This window comes from Ranitomeya imitator, chromosome 4 (genome assembly GCF_032444005.1).
Source record: "Ranitomeya imitator isolate aRanImi1 chromosome 4, aRanImi1.pri, whole genome shotgun sequence".
In the NCBI taxonomy this organism is placed as follows: Eukaryota; Metazoa; Chordata; class Amphibia; order Anura; family Dendrobatidae; genus Ranitomeya; species Ranitomeya imitator.
In genome coordinates, this window is record NC_091285.1 from 571411243 (window position 1) to 571424708 (window position 13466).

Here is a 13466-nt window from a genome sequence, read left to right on the forward strand (position 1 = left end):
GGATGTGTTTTTTACCCATAGACTTGTATTAGCGACGGATTGCCACACGTCGCGTCCGTCGTGTGACGGATCTGTCATGTTTTGGCAGACCGTCGTCACAAAAAAAGTTCAAGGTAACTTTTTTTGTGCGAAACTCCGCCCCCTCCTCCCCGGACTGCAGAATGGGCAGCGGATGCATCGAAAAACTGCATCCGCTGCCCACGTTGTGCAAAGAATTCACAACATCCGTCGGTACGTCGGCCTGACGCATTGCGACGGGCCCGTACCGACGGAAATGTGAAAGAGGGCTAACACACATTCCAATACAAAATGTGAAAATTATGTTCTTAAGTTAAAAGGGGTTGTGCCAGCATAAAGAATACATTTAACCAAGAAGAAAATGTGGAAATAAATAGTTTTGTAATGTACAGTTATTAAAAATTATGCTCCATTCAAAATACAACAAGCTTTTATCTGCTGAAGTATGCTCCCTGGCGTTATTCCGTCTGCAAGCTTTATCTGTCCTCTGAGTGGCCAATCAGCTGGTTGAGCTTGCGCAGTACCTGTCATCATCATAAGAGGTCCCCCAAGACCCCACCCACAGTGTGCACAACGTATTCTCCTGGCACTCACCACACATAGGTCTGACAGTGCATGCATGCAATAAAATGCTATTTAATTACGTAAAAATCATACAATGTGATTTTCTGGTTTTTATTTTTAGATTCTGTCTCTCACAGTTGAAGTATGTCTACAATATAAATTACAGACCTCTCCATTACTTTGTAGGTGCCAAAATTAGCAAAATTGGCAGTGTATCAAATACTTAATCTCCCCACTGTACACACACAACTTAAAGTCTATACTCATGTATACAGTTAGGTCCATAAATGTTTGGACAGAGACAACATTTTTCTAATTTTTGTTATAGACATTACCACAATGAATTATAAACAAAACAATTCGGATGCAGTTGAAGTTCAGACTTTCCGCTTTCATTTGAGGGTATCCACATTAAAATTGGATGAAGGGTTTAGGAGTTTCAACTCCTTAACATGTGCCACCCTGTTTTTAAAGGGACCAAAAGTAATTGGACATTTGACTCCAAGGCTATTTCATGGTCAGGTGTGGGCAATCCCTTTGTTATGTCATTCGCAATTAAGCAGATAAAAGGCCTGGAGTTGATTTGAGGTGTGGTGCTTGCATTTGGAAGGTTTTGCTGTGAAATAAACATGCGGTCAAAGGAGCTCTCCATGCAGATGAAACTAGCCATCCTTAAGCTGCGAAAACAGAAAAAACCCATCCGAGAAATTGCTACAATATTAGGAGTGGCAAAATCTACAGTTTGGTACATCCTGAGAAAGAAAGAAAGCACTGGTGAACTCATTAATGCAAAAAGACCTGGGTGCCCACGGAAGACAACAGTGGTGGATGGTCGCAGAATAATCTCCATGGTGAAGAGAAGCCCCTTCACAACAGCCAACCAAGTGAACAACACTCTCCAGGAGGTTGGCGTATCAATATCCAAATCTACCGTAAAGAGAAGACTGCATGAAAGTAAATACAGAGGGTTCACTGCACGGTGCAAGCCACTCATAAGCATCAAGAGTAAAAAGGCTAGACTGGACTTTGCTAAAAAAAATCTAAAAAAGCCAGCACAGTTCTGGAAGAACATTCTGTGGACAGATGAAACCAAGATCAACCTCTACCAGAATGATGGAAAGAGAAAAGTATGGCGAAGGCGTGGTACAGCTCATGATCCAAAGCATACCACATCATCTGTAAAACACGGCGGAGGCAGTGTGATGGCTTGGGCATGCATGGCTGCCAGTGGCATTGGGTCACTAGTGTTTATTGATGATGTGACACAGGACAAAAGCAGCCAAATGAATTCTGAGGTATTCAGAGACACACTGTGTGCTCAGATCCAGCCAAATGCAGCAAAACTGATTGGTCGTCATTTCATACTACAGATGGACAATGACCCAAAACATAAAGCCAAAGCAACTCAGGAGTTTATTAAAGCAAAGAAGTGGAATATTCTTGAATGGCCAAGTCAGACACCTGATCTCAACCCAATTGAGCATGCATTTCACTTGTTAAATACTAAACTTCAGACAGAAAGGCCCACAAACAAACAGCAACTGAAAACCACCGCAGTGAAGGCCTGGCAGAGCATCAAAAATTAGGGAACACAGCGTCTGGTGATGTCCATGAGTTCAAGACTTCAGGCAATCATTGCTAACAAAGGGTTTTCAACCAAGTACTAAAAAGAAACATTTTTTTTTAAATTATTGAGCTGAAACTCCTAAACCCTTCATCCAATTTTAATGTGGATACCCTCAAATGAAAGCTGAAAGTCTGAACTTCAACTGCATCTGAATTGTTTTGTTTAAAATTCATTGTGGTAATGTCTATAACCAAAATTAGAAAAATGTTGTCTCTGTCCAAATATATATGGACCTAACTGTACATATATCTGTGTGTTCCACATATTAATAAGTCAATGTAACAATAGCTCATCAAACGCAAGTTACAAAAAAAATTAAACATTTATCTAGAGCCCCTCATTAAGACTAGTGATGAGCAAATATCTTCGTCTCCCTCCTTATTCAGCAAGCTATAGCGCTTACCGAATAAGCTGCGTCGGGAACCCTGATACTTGGAGCGGTTCCGATAATCAGCTATCCGCCGCCGCAGCTGCATGTGTCGCGGCTGTGTGACAGTCACAACATACAGGCTCTCCATGCATGTGCTGTGACTATCACACAGCCGCGACACATGCAGCTGCGGCGGCGGCCAGCTGAATATCGGGAGCGCTCCAGGTATCAGGGTTCCCGCAGCAGCTTATTCGGTAAGCACTATAGCGGACATACATTAGACCTGGTCTTCACCTGTCTCTGCTCCCTATCTAACTTCACAACCTCCCCTCTCCCTCTATCTGACCACCATCCACTCACTTTGTCATCCCTGTCCTCCTCACCAGTCACCCATGTCCAGCAACATGCGCACCCCGGAGAAACCTCGCACACCTAGACACCCACATGCTCTCTGACTCTATCGTACTACTGGCATCCATATCCTCACTCCATGACACAGACACTGCTACTAGTTTCTACAATGCAACTCTTGCATCAGCTATCGACTCGGTAGCCCCTCTCATGTATAGCAGAGTGCGATGATTCAATAGACAATCCTGGCACAATAACATCACTAAAAAGCTTCGGCAAGTATCCAGAATTGCAGAACGGCGTTGGAAGAAAACGCATTCGCAAGACGACTTCACTGCAGTCAAACAAGCAACACTCGCATTCAAATCAGCTCTCACCTCTGCTAAACAGACATATTTTACATACTTAGTATCTTCTTTATCCTACAACCCCAAACAGTTGTTCAACACTTTTATCTCCCTCCTCCGCCCACCACTGCTCCCTCCAAACTCCCTCATCTCTGCTGAGGACTTCGCCTCACACTTTAAAAAGAAGATCGACCAAACAAGGCAAATCTTTGTTGTCAAACCAACACAACACCTTTGTATACCAGACCAATGCCCTAACCCTATAACTTCCCTGTCCAAAATCACTGAAGGGGAGCTTGCTCATCTTCTTTCCAAATCACACCTCACCATCCCACTTGACCCCATCCCACCTCCTCCCCAACCTCACCACCACACTAATCCCATCCCTAACCCATCTCTTCAACCTATGACTAAAGGCCCCGTCACACATAGCGACGCTTGAGCGATTCCGACAACGATACAACCTGTCAGGGATCGCTCAAGCATCGCTATGTGGTCGCTGGTGAGATGTCAAACAGTGAGATCTCACCAACGACGCAGCAGCGATGCGGCGACCTGTAGCGACCTGTAGCGACCTGTAGAACGATGCTATTTCATGATGATTCAATGGGACGTCCTGTCAGCGAGGTCGTTGGTAAGGTGTCAAACACAGCGATGTGTGCTACCCAGCGGGACCTCAACGATCAAAAAATGGCCCAGGCCATTCCGACACGACCAGCGATCTCACAGCAGGGGCCTGGTCGCTGCTACGTGTCACACATAGCGAGATTGTGACTCAGCAGCGATCTCGCTAGCGATCTCGCTAGCGATCTCGCTGTGTGTGACGGGGGCGTAACTTCAGGTACCTTCCCCTCAAACATACCACAATCACACCTATCCTCAAAAAGCCATCCCTTGACCCGAGCGCTATGCCCAGCTATCGCCCCACATCTTTGCTCCCATTTGCTTCCAAACTCCTTGAGCAGCACGTCCATGCTAAACTTTCCTCTCACTTTGCATCTAACTCTCTCTTCAACAACCTAAAATATGGCTTCTATTCCCACCAGTCCACTGAGACTGCCCTGACCAAAATTGTTAACGACTTACTTAAGCAAAAGCTAACAGACAATTCTCCATACTCCTCTTTCTAGACTTGTCCTTTGCCTTTGACACAGTTGACCACTGCCTCCTACTACAGATCCTCTCTTCCTTTGGTGTCAAAGACCTTGCCCTATCTTGGATCTCCTAATACCTTACCAACCGCACATTTAGGGTTTCCTACTCCCATACGACCTCTTCATCTCACCCCCTCTCCATTGGTGTCCCTCAAGGCTCTGTCCTAGCACCCATTCTCTTCTCAATCTATACCCGTGGCCTGGGACAACTCTTAAAGTCCTATGGCTTCCAGTACCATCTATATGCTGATGACACTCAGATCTATCTCTCTGGCCCAGATGTCACCTCTCTGCTCTCCAGAATCCCAGAGTGTCTATCAGCCATATCCTCCTTCTTCTCCTCTCGCTTCCTCAAGCTCAATGTGGACAAATCTGAACTAATTATCTTTCCTCCGTCTCACATATCTTCCCTACCTGATCTATCTATCAAAATAAATGAAATCACACTTTCCCAGTCCCGAAAATCAGCTGCCTCAGAGTAATCCTCGACTTTGCCCTGTCCTTCAAACCGCACATCCAAGCTCTCGCCACCTCCTGTCGCCTCCAGCTCAAAAATATTTCCAGAATCAGTCCTTTCCTCAACCCTCACTCTACCAAAAAGCTTGTACATGCCCTATTCATCTCCAGCCTTGACTACTGCAACATCCTCCCCTGTGGCCTACCTTCTAAAGGCCCCGTCACACATAGCGACGCTTAAGCGATTCCGACAACGATACGACCTGTCCGGGATCGTTGCTGCGTCGCTATGAGGTCGCTGGTGAGATGTCAAACAGTGAGATCTTCCCAACGACGCAGCAGCGATGCGGCGACCTGTAGCGACCTGTACAACGATGTCGTTGGTCGTTGTGACCCTGTCACATGGCTGCTATTCTGACGATACAGACCTCGATGTGGGACGTCTTGTGTGACGTTGTAGTCACACAGGCGTGCATTTGCGTTGCCTTCTCCGCGCCCATTCAGTTCCGATTGGTGGTCGCTACTGCGTTCTGATTGGTTGGCGGCCTTGCCATATGAGGCGACACGATAGCTCTTCCGTCCTTTGTTCCTGACCGCGTGGTGGATTGCAGATCAATGTAGAGTTCTCCGGCCTGCGACTTCTCTTCGATTCTATTCTTCTACGGTTCTTCTGATATCTATACTTTGTGCACGGTAGGTATCGTTTGTGGTCTCAAATGCGTTTCCATTTCCTTAATTTATTATAGGGCACCTACTAATTATCTGCTATCTTTGCTCTGGAAGGAGGGAGGGAGGGCTTGGCTGCTATCTGTGTACATATACTTTTGCACAAAAATGTTATTTAAAATTTTCCATATATGCTCACTGTATGCTATTCTTTCTTTCAGATGTCTTTCAATACCGAGGAATTTGTACGGGAATTAATTGAGATGTATCGATCCCTGCCCTGCCTTTGGCAGATTAAATCTGCTGACTACAGTAACAGAAATAAGAAAAGGGAGGCATTTGGCAAACTTGTTGCTCTTTTTAAGCAGCATAACCCCTGCGAGAAGGTGGATGAGAGCGTTGTCCGGAAAAAGATTCAGGGTCTACGCACAGTTTATAAAAAGGAGCTGAACAAGGTGGTGAAGTCAATGAAGTCTGGTGCCGCCACAGATGAGGTTTATGTGCCATCGTTATGGTACTATGACTTGCTTGGCTTCACCCGTGACCAGGAGCTGCCGCGCACAATGGCATCTTCAATGCGGCCACCCTGGATCAAGACCCTGTGATCCCAACTGACACCCCTGTTGGAGATGTAAGTACCTTCTTTGCTTGCTTCCCTGTAAAAAGCATTAAAACTTGGTCTCTCATGCCATAGTAGAATAGAAAATAGTAACTAAGTTTTTCCCTCTTTTATTATGCTGCATTTTCTAAAAGTTATCCCTTCCACTTCAGATAAGTACAATCCTTTACTTTTTTGCCCCACTCAGTGCTCATACCGTTGAATGAAAAATCCTATCCTGTACTACTAGTTCCTCCCCTTAATTCTTAATTTTCTAATTTTCGGCATGATGATCTGTCCATCCCGACCAGTGACGACATGCTGGGTGATGAACTGAGCCTGGCGGAGGCTACTGAGGGGTCGAGTGAAGACCCTGCACCCTCAACCCCCAACTCAGCTTCTGTACCACAGCGGATAAACAATTGTCGTAGAAGAAAGGACACCGTGTCGCCATCAACAGAGTTAGTCAGTTTGGCAAAGCAGATGTTAAGCCAGCAGAGCACCACTACCGTGGACAGCTTTGCCAACTTTGCCGCTGATCGGCTAGGGAAGCTGGAACACACACAAAGGATCCACGCCAAGAGGGTCATTTTTGAAACTTTAAGCAAAGCGGCAGCCGGTCAACTGGATGAAAGGTCAAGTGTGCACAGTTGGATGGAACGTGATCCTTGTTCATGGCAGCCAATGAACGAAACGCCTGAGGCAATGCGTGGCACACCAGCACACCGTCGAATTATATCTCATCCAAACCTGCCGCTTGCCCCTCCACCACAATATCCCAGGTTTTCCCATTCTTTCCTTGGACAATTATCTTCTCCGCCCAGCCAAGGATTTTTGAATGCTGAAAACCATTATGAAGAACTTTAGTTCCATTTAACATTTAGGGTTTAAGTATAATTGTTATATAGTTAAGTTATTGTTTATGAAAGAGTTAATGTAAAATGTTTATTTATGTTAATATTTGTTATAAATAAAAATGTTTTGTTGATTCTAACTTGCATCCTGCTTAACTGAATTCAGCATATAGTTATTTGCAGGTCTAGTAGGCGGGGTAATGGGCTGGGTGCATGTATACAGATGCATACATATTTTGAGTATAAGTGATGAAACATGTTAGTTGTTTTTAACAAAGCGTACACATCAGGGGATATAAACTGTAATTTTGTTTTATAACGAAAATTAAGATAACAACAACAAAAAACTTAAATATAACAAAAACAACAAAAAAAATTAATGGCTGCCGCTCTGCTGTTGTGCAGCCACAAAACTTGCCAGCATCACTCCGTGCTGTTTGACTTGCTCAGTCAGTGTTCCCTGTGTCGCCATCATCCTCCTGTGTGAAGCCAGGAGGTCCTCTAATGTAGGAATTTCTATGGAGGGAATGGTAAAACTTATTTTGTACGTGCATCTAACTATCAGGTATGTGTTTGTCATTTAACACTTACGGTTTCCGGGTAAATCGGGTGATGACGAGCTAAGGGACCACCCGGATCCTCTGGCATCACCGCCTAGGGAAAGATACAACACTTCATAGTACACGACAGTCCTATCCTTTACAAGTTGTATGGACCTTTTTTTTAGTGCAAGAATTACCGGGAGACAAGGCTTTACCCATATCACGGAGTGATGCTGGCGAGCCTGTTGGTGACGAGCCTGTAGGTGACTCCGGCTGGGGCTCCGGGTCTGCTGGTGCTGGAGAAAAAATAAATTATTACATGATTACATACCTGAGGTGCTGCACTGTAATTACTGTTGTAACTAATGTGCCGCCATATACAGGGCCGTATTTTGGGTCATATGATCAGGGGCCTCATTGTATGCAGGACTGTGCAGTGCTGGTTGTCATGGTGATGGATGAGGGTTTGTTTATGTGTGGGGTAAGGAGGGGTTTACAGTGTGGATGGAGCAGAGCCGCATGTGTACGAGGTGTGCAGAGCGGAGCCGGGTGTGTACGGAGTGGACCGGCATGTGTGCAGAGCCACATGCGTGTGTGTGTACGGAGCAGAGCATTACGTGCTGCCATTATACAAGATGGAGCACTGTGTGGTGTATACGTATATGTGTGTATACTGTCCCCCCTGAGCTGTGTATCGGTGATACATATACATGTCCCCGCCTTTGTAATAACGTCCCCTGTCCTCTATTAACGTTTCCAGTCCTGTAATCGCATCCCCCGTCCTGTAATGACATATCTTGCCTGTAGTAATGGTCTGTCTTGTAAGTACATGAGGCCGAGTCCCTTCCTCTGGAAGTCTGCAGTGGCAGAAGTGGGACAATGCAGCGGGCCATGAAAGGGAGTAGGGGGGGTCCGAGAGGTGCAATGCTGTCGGCTTGATGTTGGCGGTGATCTACTTGAAGTGCATTGCTTTCCTGGCGGCCATATTTCTGAAGCTGTGTGCGGAGATTGTGATCTTGGTCAAGATGCGATCTCAGTCTGCGAATGCGCCGACTATGGCGGCCGTATTCCTGAAGCTGGGAAAATAATGCACTTACGTCGTAGCCAGGAGCACGCAGGCAGCATTGGTATGGTCAGCGGAGGACAATTAGAAGGAGGGACCGCAGACAGACTTCCTAGGCCTAAAATAATAAATTTGGCTCTATGCAGGTTCCATTATCTGGCAGGGGTACACAGGCAGCATTGGTGTGGTCATTGTCGGACAATTGGAAGGAGGGACCGCAGACAGACTTCCTAGGCCTAAAATAATAAATTAGGCTCTATGCAGCTTCCATTATGTGGCAGGGGTACACAGGCAGCATTGGTGTGGTCAGTGGAGGACAATTGGAAGGAGTGTCGGACACAGTAAGTACACCGAGTCCCAAAACCTAAAGTGATGTTAATGTATCCAAAACTAAAATTAAAAAAAAACTCCCCCCACAAAAAAAAAAGGGTGGCATACTTTGGTACAGGGGTGTGCTCCTATGCTGACTTTCAGACATTGTAATTTAGCTCAAAGTATTTCCTGGTGTAAATGTAGGACAGGGCCCCTGAATATTTAAAGAAGAATCATACATGTCAACAAGTTGTTATTGTCTGTGCCAGGCATGGAAGGATTTCAGCGCCTATACAAAACAGTGATGGAGCAGCGACAGATAATTTTGCAAGTGGTAGAGCACTGTTTGACATTGTGGGGGGACACTCTCTCCTGGACGGCGGTACAAGCACAGGGCCCCTCATGTTACAACGGTGTGTCTGACGTTGGGTGCACGCCACCACCGCCCTCATTATCATTGGAATATGTCATGTAATTGTTTTTTTTTTTTTAATAGAAAACAGTTTAGAAAGCTTTATAGTTTAGTTTATGGTCAGGGAGGGATGGTGATGAGCAAGGAAGGTGCAGGGACAGGTAGTGATGGCTACTTGCGGACATGTGCGGCACTTGCGGTTTTGCACTTGCGTTGAGACAAAAAAACACTGCTATCATTTTTTTTTTCTGCTGTTGCAAGAACCGCAAGTGCTGCACATGTCCACAAGTCCCATAGGGAATGAATGAGGCCAAATGCAGTGTTGTCGTAACTGATCTTTTACACGACAGATGAGGAAAAACCGTTGGATCTGCCATGAATGTCAAAAAACTGGTGTGAAAGTAGCCCAAGTCACTGCTGACAGTCTCTGCATACTCATCAATTGGGGAGGCAGCACGAAAAGTGCCGAGGGCAGTAGAAACACTAAAAACGGCCGTGGCCATATACTATGCTAACCTATCTTAACACCACTCACCACGATGGGGAAGGCTCTGTGACCGGATGCTGGCGAGGCGCTCACTGGACCTGTACTGCAGATCCGCCAGCTTCTTCTGGATCTGGGTACTGGAGCGCTGCACCCCAAATCTCTGGGCTAGGCCCCGACTGATCCTCCGCAGCACAGCCTGCTTATGGAGGACTGGATGTTCAGGGTGCTCATGACACCCATAATCCCTGGCATCTACCTCTGTAACTAAGTAGCGCACTTCTGCGTCGCCCCATGGTGTTGCTCGTCGCCTGACCGCCATTTTGCCGCCTCTAGTTACAAGCTAGGCCGCAGCAATGTCCTTTAACCCGCCCACAACGCATCAACGTCGTAAACCACGCCCACGACGCATCAACGTCACCGCGGTTATTACAGGACGCTACTGCGTGCGCGAAGGCAGCGGCCTGAATTCTAATCTCCAGGTCAGACCGAAGACGCTACTGCGTTCTAAAAGTTACGCATTATCAATACAGCGTCTCCGGTTGCACAGGAAGACTGGAGTGTTGGTGGTTTAATGTATGGATATGTATTTATGTTTAGATAGGTATTTATATTTGTATGTCTGTGAGTATGTATGTGTATATGTACCTATCTGTGTAGATTTCTATGTTGGTGTATATGGATGTATCTGTATACATAGGAATACACGTATGTATATACGGGCCCTTACTACTGAAAGAATGAGAAACAAAGCTTTTGCAAAGTAAAACACACAGTTTATTAGACAAATCAGTACAATAATTAAAACAGTGTATAAATGTCAGTAGTAGCCCACTATAAGTTCTGATGCTGCCAAGTAGCACCAGGACCATTAAAATATTGGCAGTAGTTGTCTCGGCAGGTCTTCGCATCGTGGGTGTTTCTGCCAGGTCCCAATGGTTGAAGGCCTGCAATTGCGGGATCATTTGCGCGCCATTCACCGAGCTGCACTTCCCCATTTTCTAGGCCCACAGAGTCCATGAAGCCAGGTGGACTGTACGCCAAAGCATCGCGACGGCGAAGGAAGTTGTGAAGCACACAACAAGCCAAAACAACGGAGTCTATTGATTCAAGCTTCATGTTAATAGGCGTGTGGAAAACTCTGAAGCGATTAGCCATGATACCGAATGCATTTTCTACAACCCGACGTGCCCTTGACAAGCGGTAATTGAAAATTCTTCTTTCCTCTGTTAGACTTTTTTGGGGGAACGGTTTGATAAGATTAGGATGAAGCGGGAAGGCCTCATCACCGACAGAAACAAAATTAAGGTTGCCTCTAGTCTCAGAGTTGAGTGGCAAGTGAAGGTCACAGTTGTTCAAACGCTCTCCAAAGAGTGTGTGCTCTAAAACACCACCATCGGAAACCCTTCTGTTCATGCCAACGTCTACATTTATAAATTCGTAATTCGCGTTAACAAGGGCCATCAGGATGATGCTGAAATAGCCCTTATAATTAAAGAAGTAGGATCCGCTGTTCGGTGGTTGAGTGATCCGGACATGTTTCCCGTCCAAAGCCCCACCACAGTTAGGGAACTGCCAAAGCTGCTCAAAATCGGAGGCAATCTTTTTCCATTCCTCCTCCGTGTTGGGAAACTGCATGTAGCTACGTAGACTGTGGAAAATCGCATTACATGTCTCTGGAATTAGAACGCTGAGCAGGGTCCTTGAAATGGCTGAACAAAAATGCAAGTCTTGTAGCGAGCGCCCGGTGGCCAGGAATCGCAGCGTGACTGCCAATCTTTCATCTGCCGGGATGGCAGCACGCATCACTGTATCCTTCCGTTGAATCAGTGGAGTAATTCTTTCCAGTAAATGTTTGAAGGATTCCTCAAACATCCGCAGATAGTTGCGGAAATCATGAGGATTCTTATCCTGAAGCTCTCTTACAAGTTGCATGTGGGACAAATCAGACCTCTTCTGCAGCCACTCTCTGGTCCACATGCGACGCTTTCGTTTGGAACGCCTCTCTAGCATCCGTGCCTCATCTTGACGCCGAGCTTCCTCAACCAGCAATGCAGCAAACACAACAGCACACTGCGCATTGTTCATGATGCTGCAAACTGAAACACATAAAATAAAAAGATGAGAAAGTTAATAAAAAAAAAAATATATAAATAAAATAATAAAAAAAATAAATGCACTCCATTCCGTTACCATGCATGACAGAAAACATGCTGTATGGGTGTGCACGCACAAGACCCCCTAAAATAGCAGCCCGTGTAAAAGTATATGTACACAGATAGCAGCCAAGCCCTCACTCCCTCCCTCCAGAGCAATGATAGCAGGTAATTATTAGTAGGTGCCCTATAAAAATTTAGGGGAAAATGAAAACGCATTGGAGACCCCAAACGATACCTACCGTGCACAATGTATAGTTGTCAGAAGAATCGTTGAAGAACAGATTATTATCGAAATGGAAGAGGAGTCGCAGGCCGGAGAACTCTACAACGATCTGCAAACCACCATGCGGTCAGGAACAAAGGACGGAAGGGCTAATGTGTCGCCTCATAGGCATGGCCGCAAACCAATCAGAACGCAGTAGCGACCACCAATCGGAACTGAATGGGCGCGGAAAAGGCAACGCAAATGCACGCCTATATGTCGGTGTCTGAGTCGTCAACGAGGTCGTTGGTAAGGTGTCAAACACAGCGATGTGTGTTACCCAGCGGGACCTCAACGATCAAAAAAAGGTCCAGGCCATTCCGACACGACCAGCGATTTCACAGCAGGGGCCTGGTCGCTGCTACGTGTCACACATAGCGAGATCGCTACTGGGGTCGCTGTTGCGTCACAAAACTTGTGACTCAGCAGCGATCTCGCTATGTGTGACGGGGCCTTAACACTCTCACACCCCTCCAGTTGGTCCTTAACTCTGCTGCCCAACTAATTAGTCTCTCTCCTTGCTACACTACTGCTTCCCCTCTTTGCAAATCCCTTCACTGGCTCCCAGTTTCTCAGCATATCCAGTTTAAACTACTAACGCTGAACTACAAAGCCATTCATAACTTTTCTTCTCCATATATATCCGAACTAATCTCTCAATATCTTCCCTCACGTAATCTCCGGTCCTCCTAAGACCTCCTTCTCTTCTCCATGCTTATTCGCTCCTCACCCAATCGCCTCCAAGAATTCTCCCGAATATCCCCCATCCTTTCGAATTCTGTGCCCCAACACGTCCGGTTATCCACCACATATGGATCCTTCAAACGGAACCTGAAAGCCCACCTCTTCAAAAAAAGCTTACAACCTTTAATGAACACACGACCACCTCAACCACCATTGGAGCTACTGCAACCCCTGACCTACTGTCTCCTCCCCCATAATCCTGTACAATGTAAGCCTGCAAGGGCAGTGTCCTCTTCCCTCTGTCCCATCTGCCATTGTTAGTTTATTTTCTGTAAGTGATATTTGCATTTTGATGTAACCCTTATCATGCTTTCCCCCGTACCGGAAGTCTGCTTCCTCGGAGTAACCCTTGACTCTGCCCTGTCCTTCAAACCACACATCCAAGCTCTTTCCACCTCCTGTCACCTCCAGCTCAAAAATATCTCCAGAACCACCTCCATGACTTTTCCCGAATATCCCCTATCCTCTGGAATGCTTTGCCCC

The 13466-nt window shown here is 46.1% G+C and overlaps 1 protein-coding gene across 1 annotated transcript; it reads right to left on the bottom strand.

The window, feature by feature from the left end:
- Positions 1–10652: 10652 nt before the first annotated feature.
- LOC138674599 (uncharacterized) lies at positions 10653–11906 on the bottom strand. Its single transcript, XM_069762415.1, has one exon. It carries the CDS (start codon positions 11904–11906, stop codon positions 10653–10655), a length of 1254 nt encoding a protein of 417 aa, XP_069618516.1.
- Positions 11907–13466: the final 1560 nt, after the last annotated feature.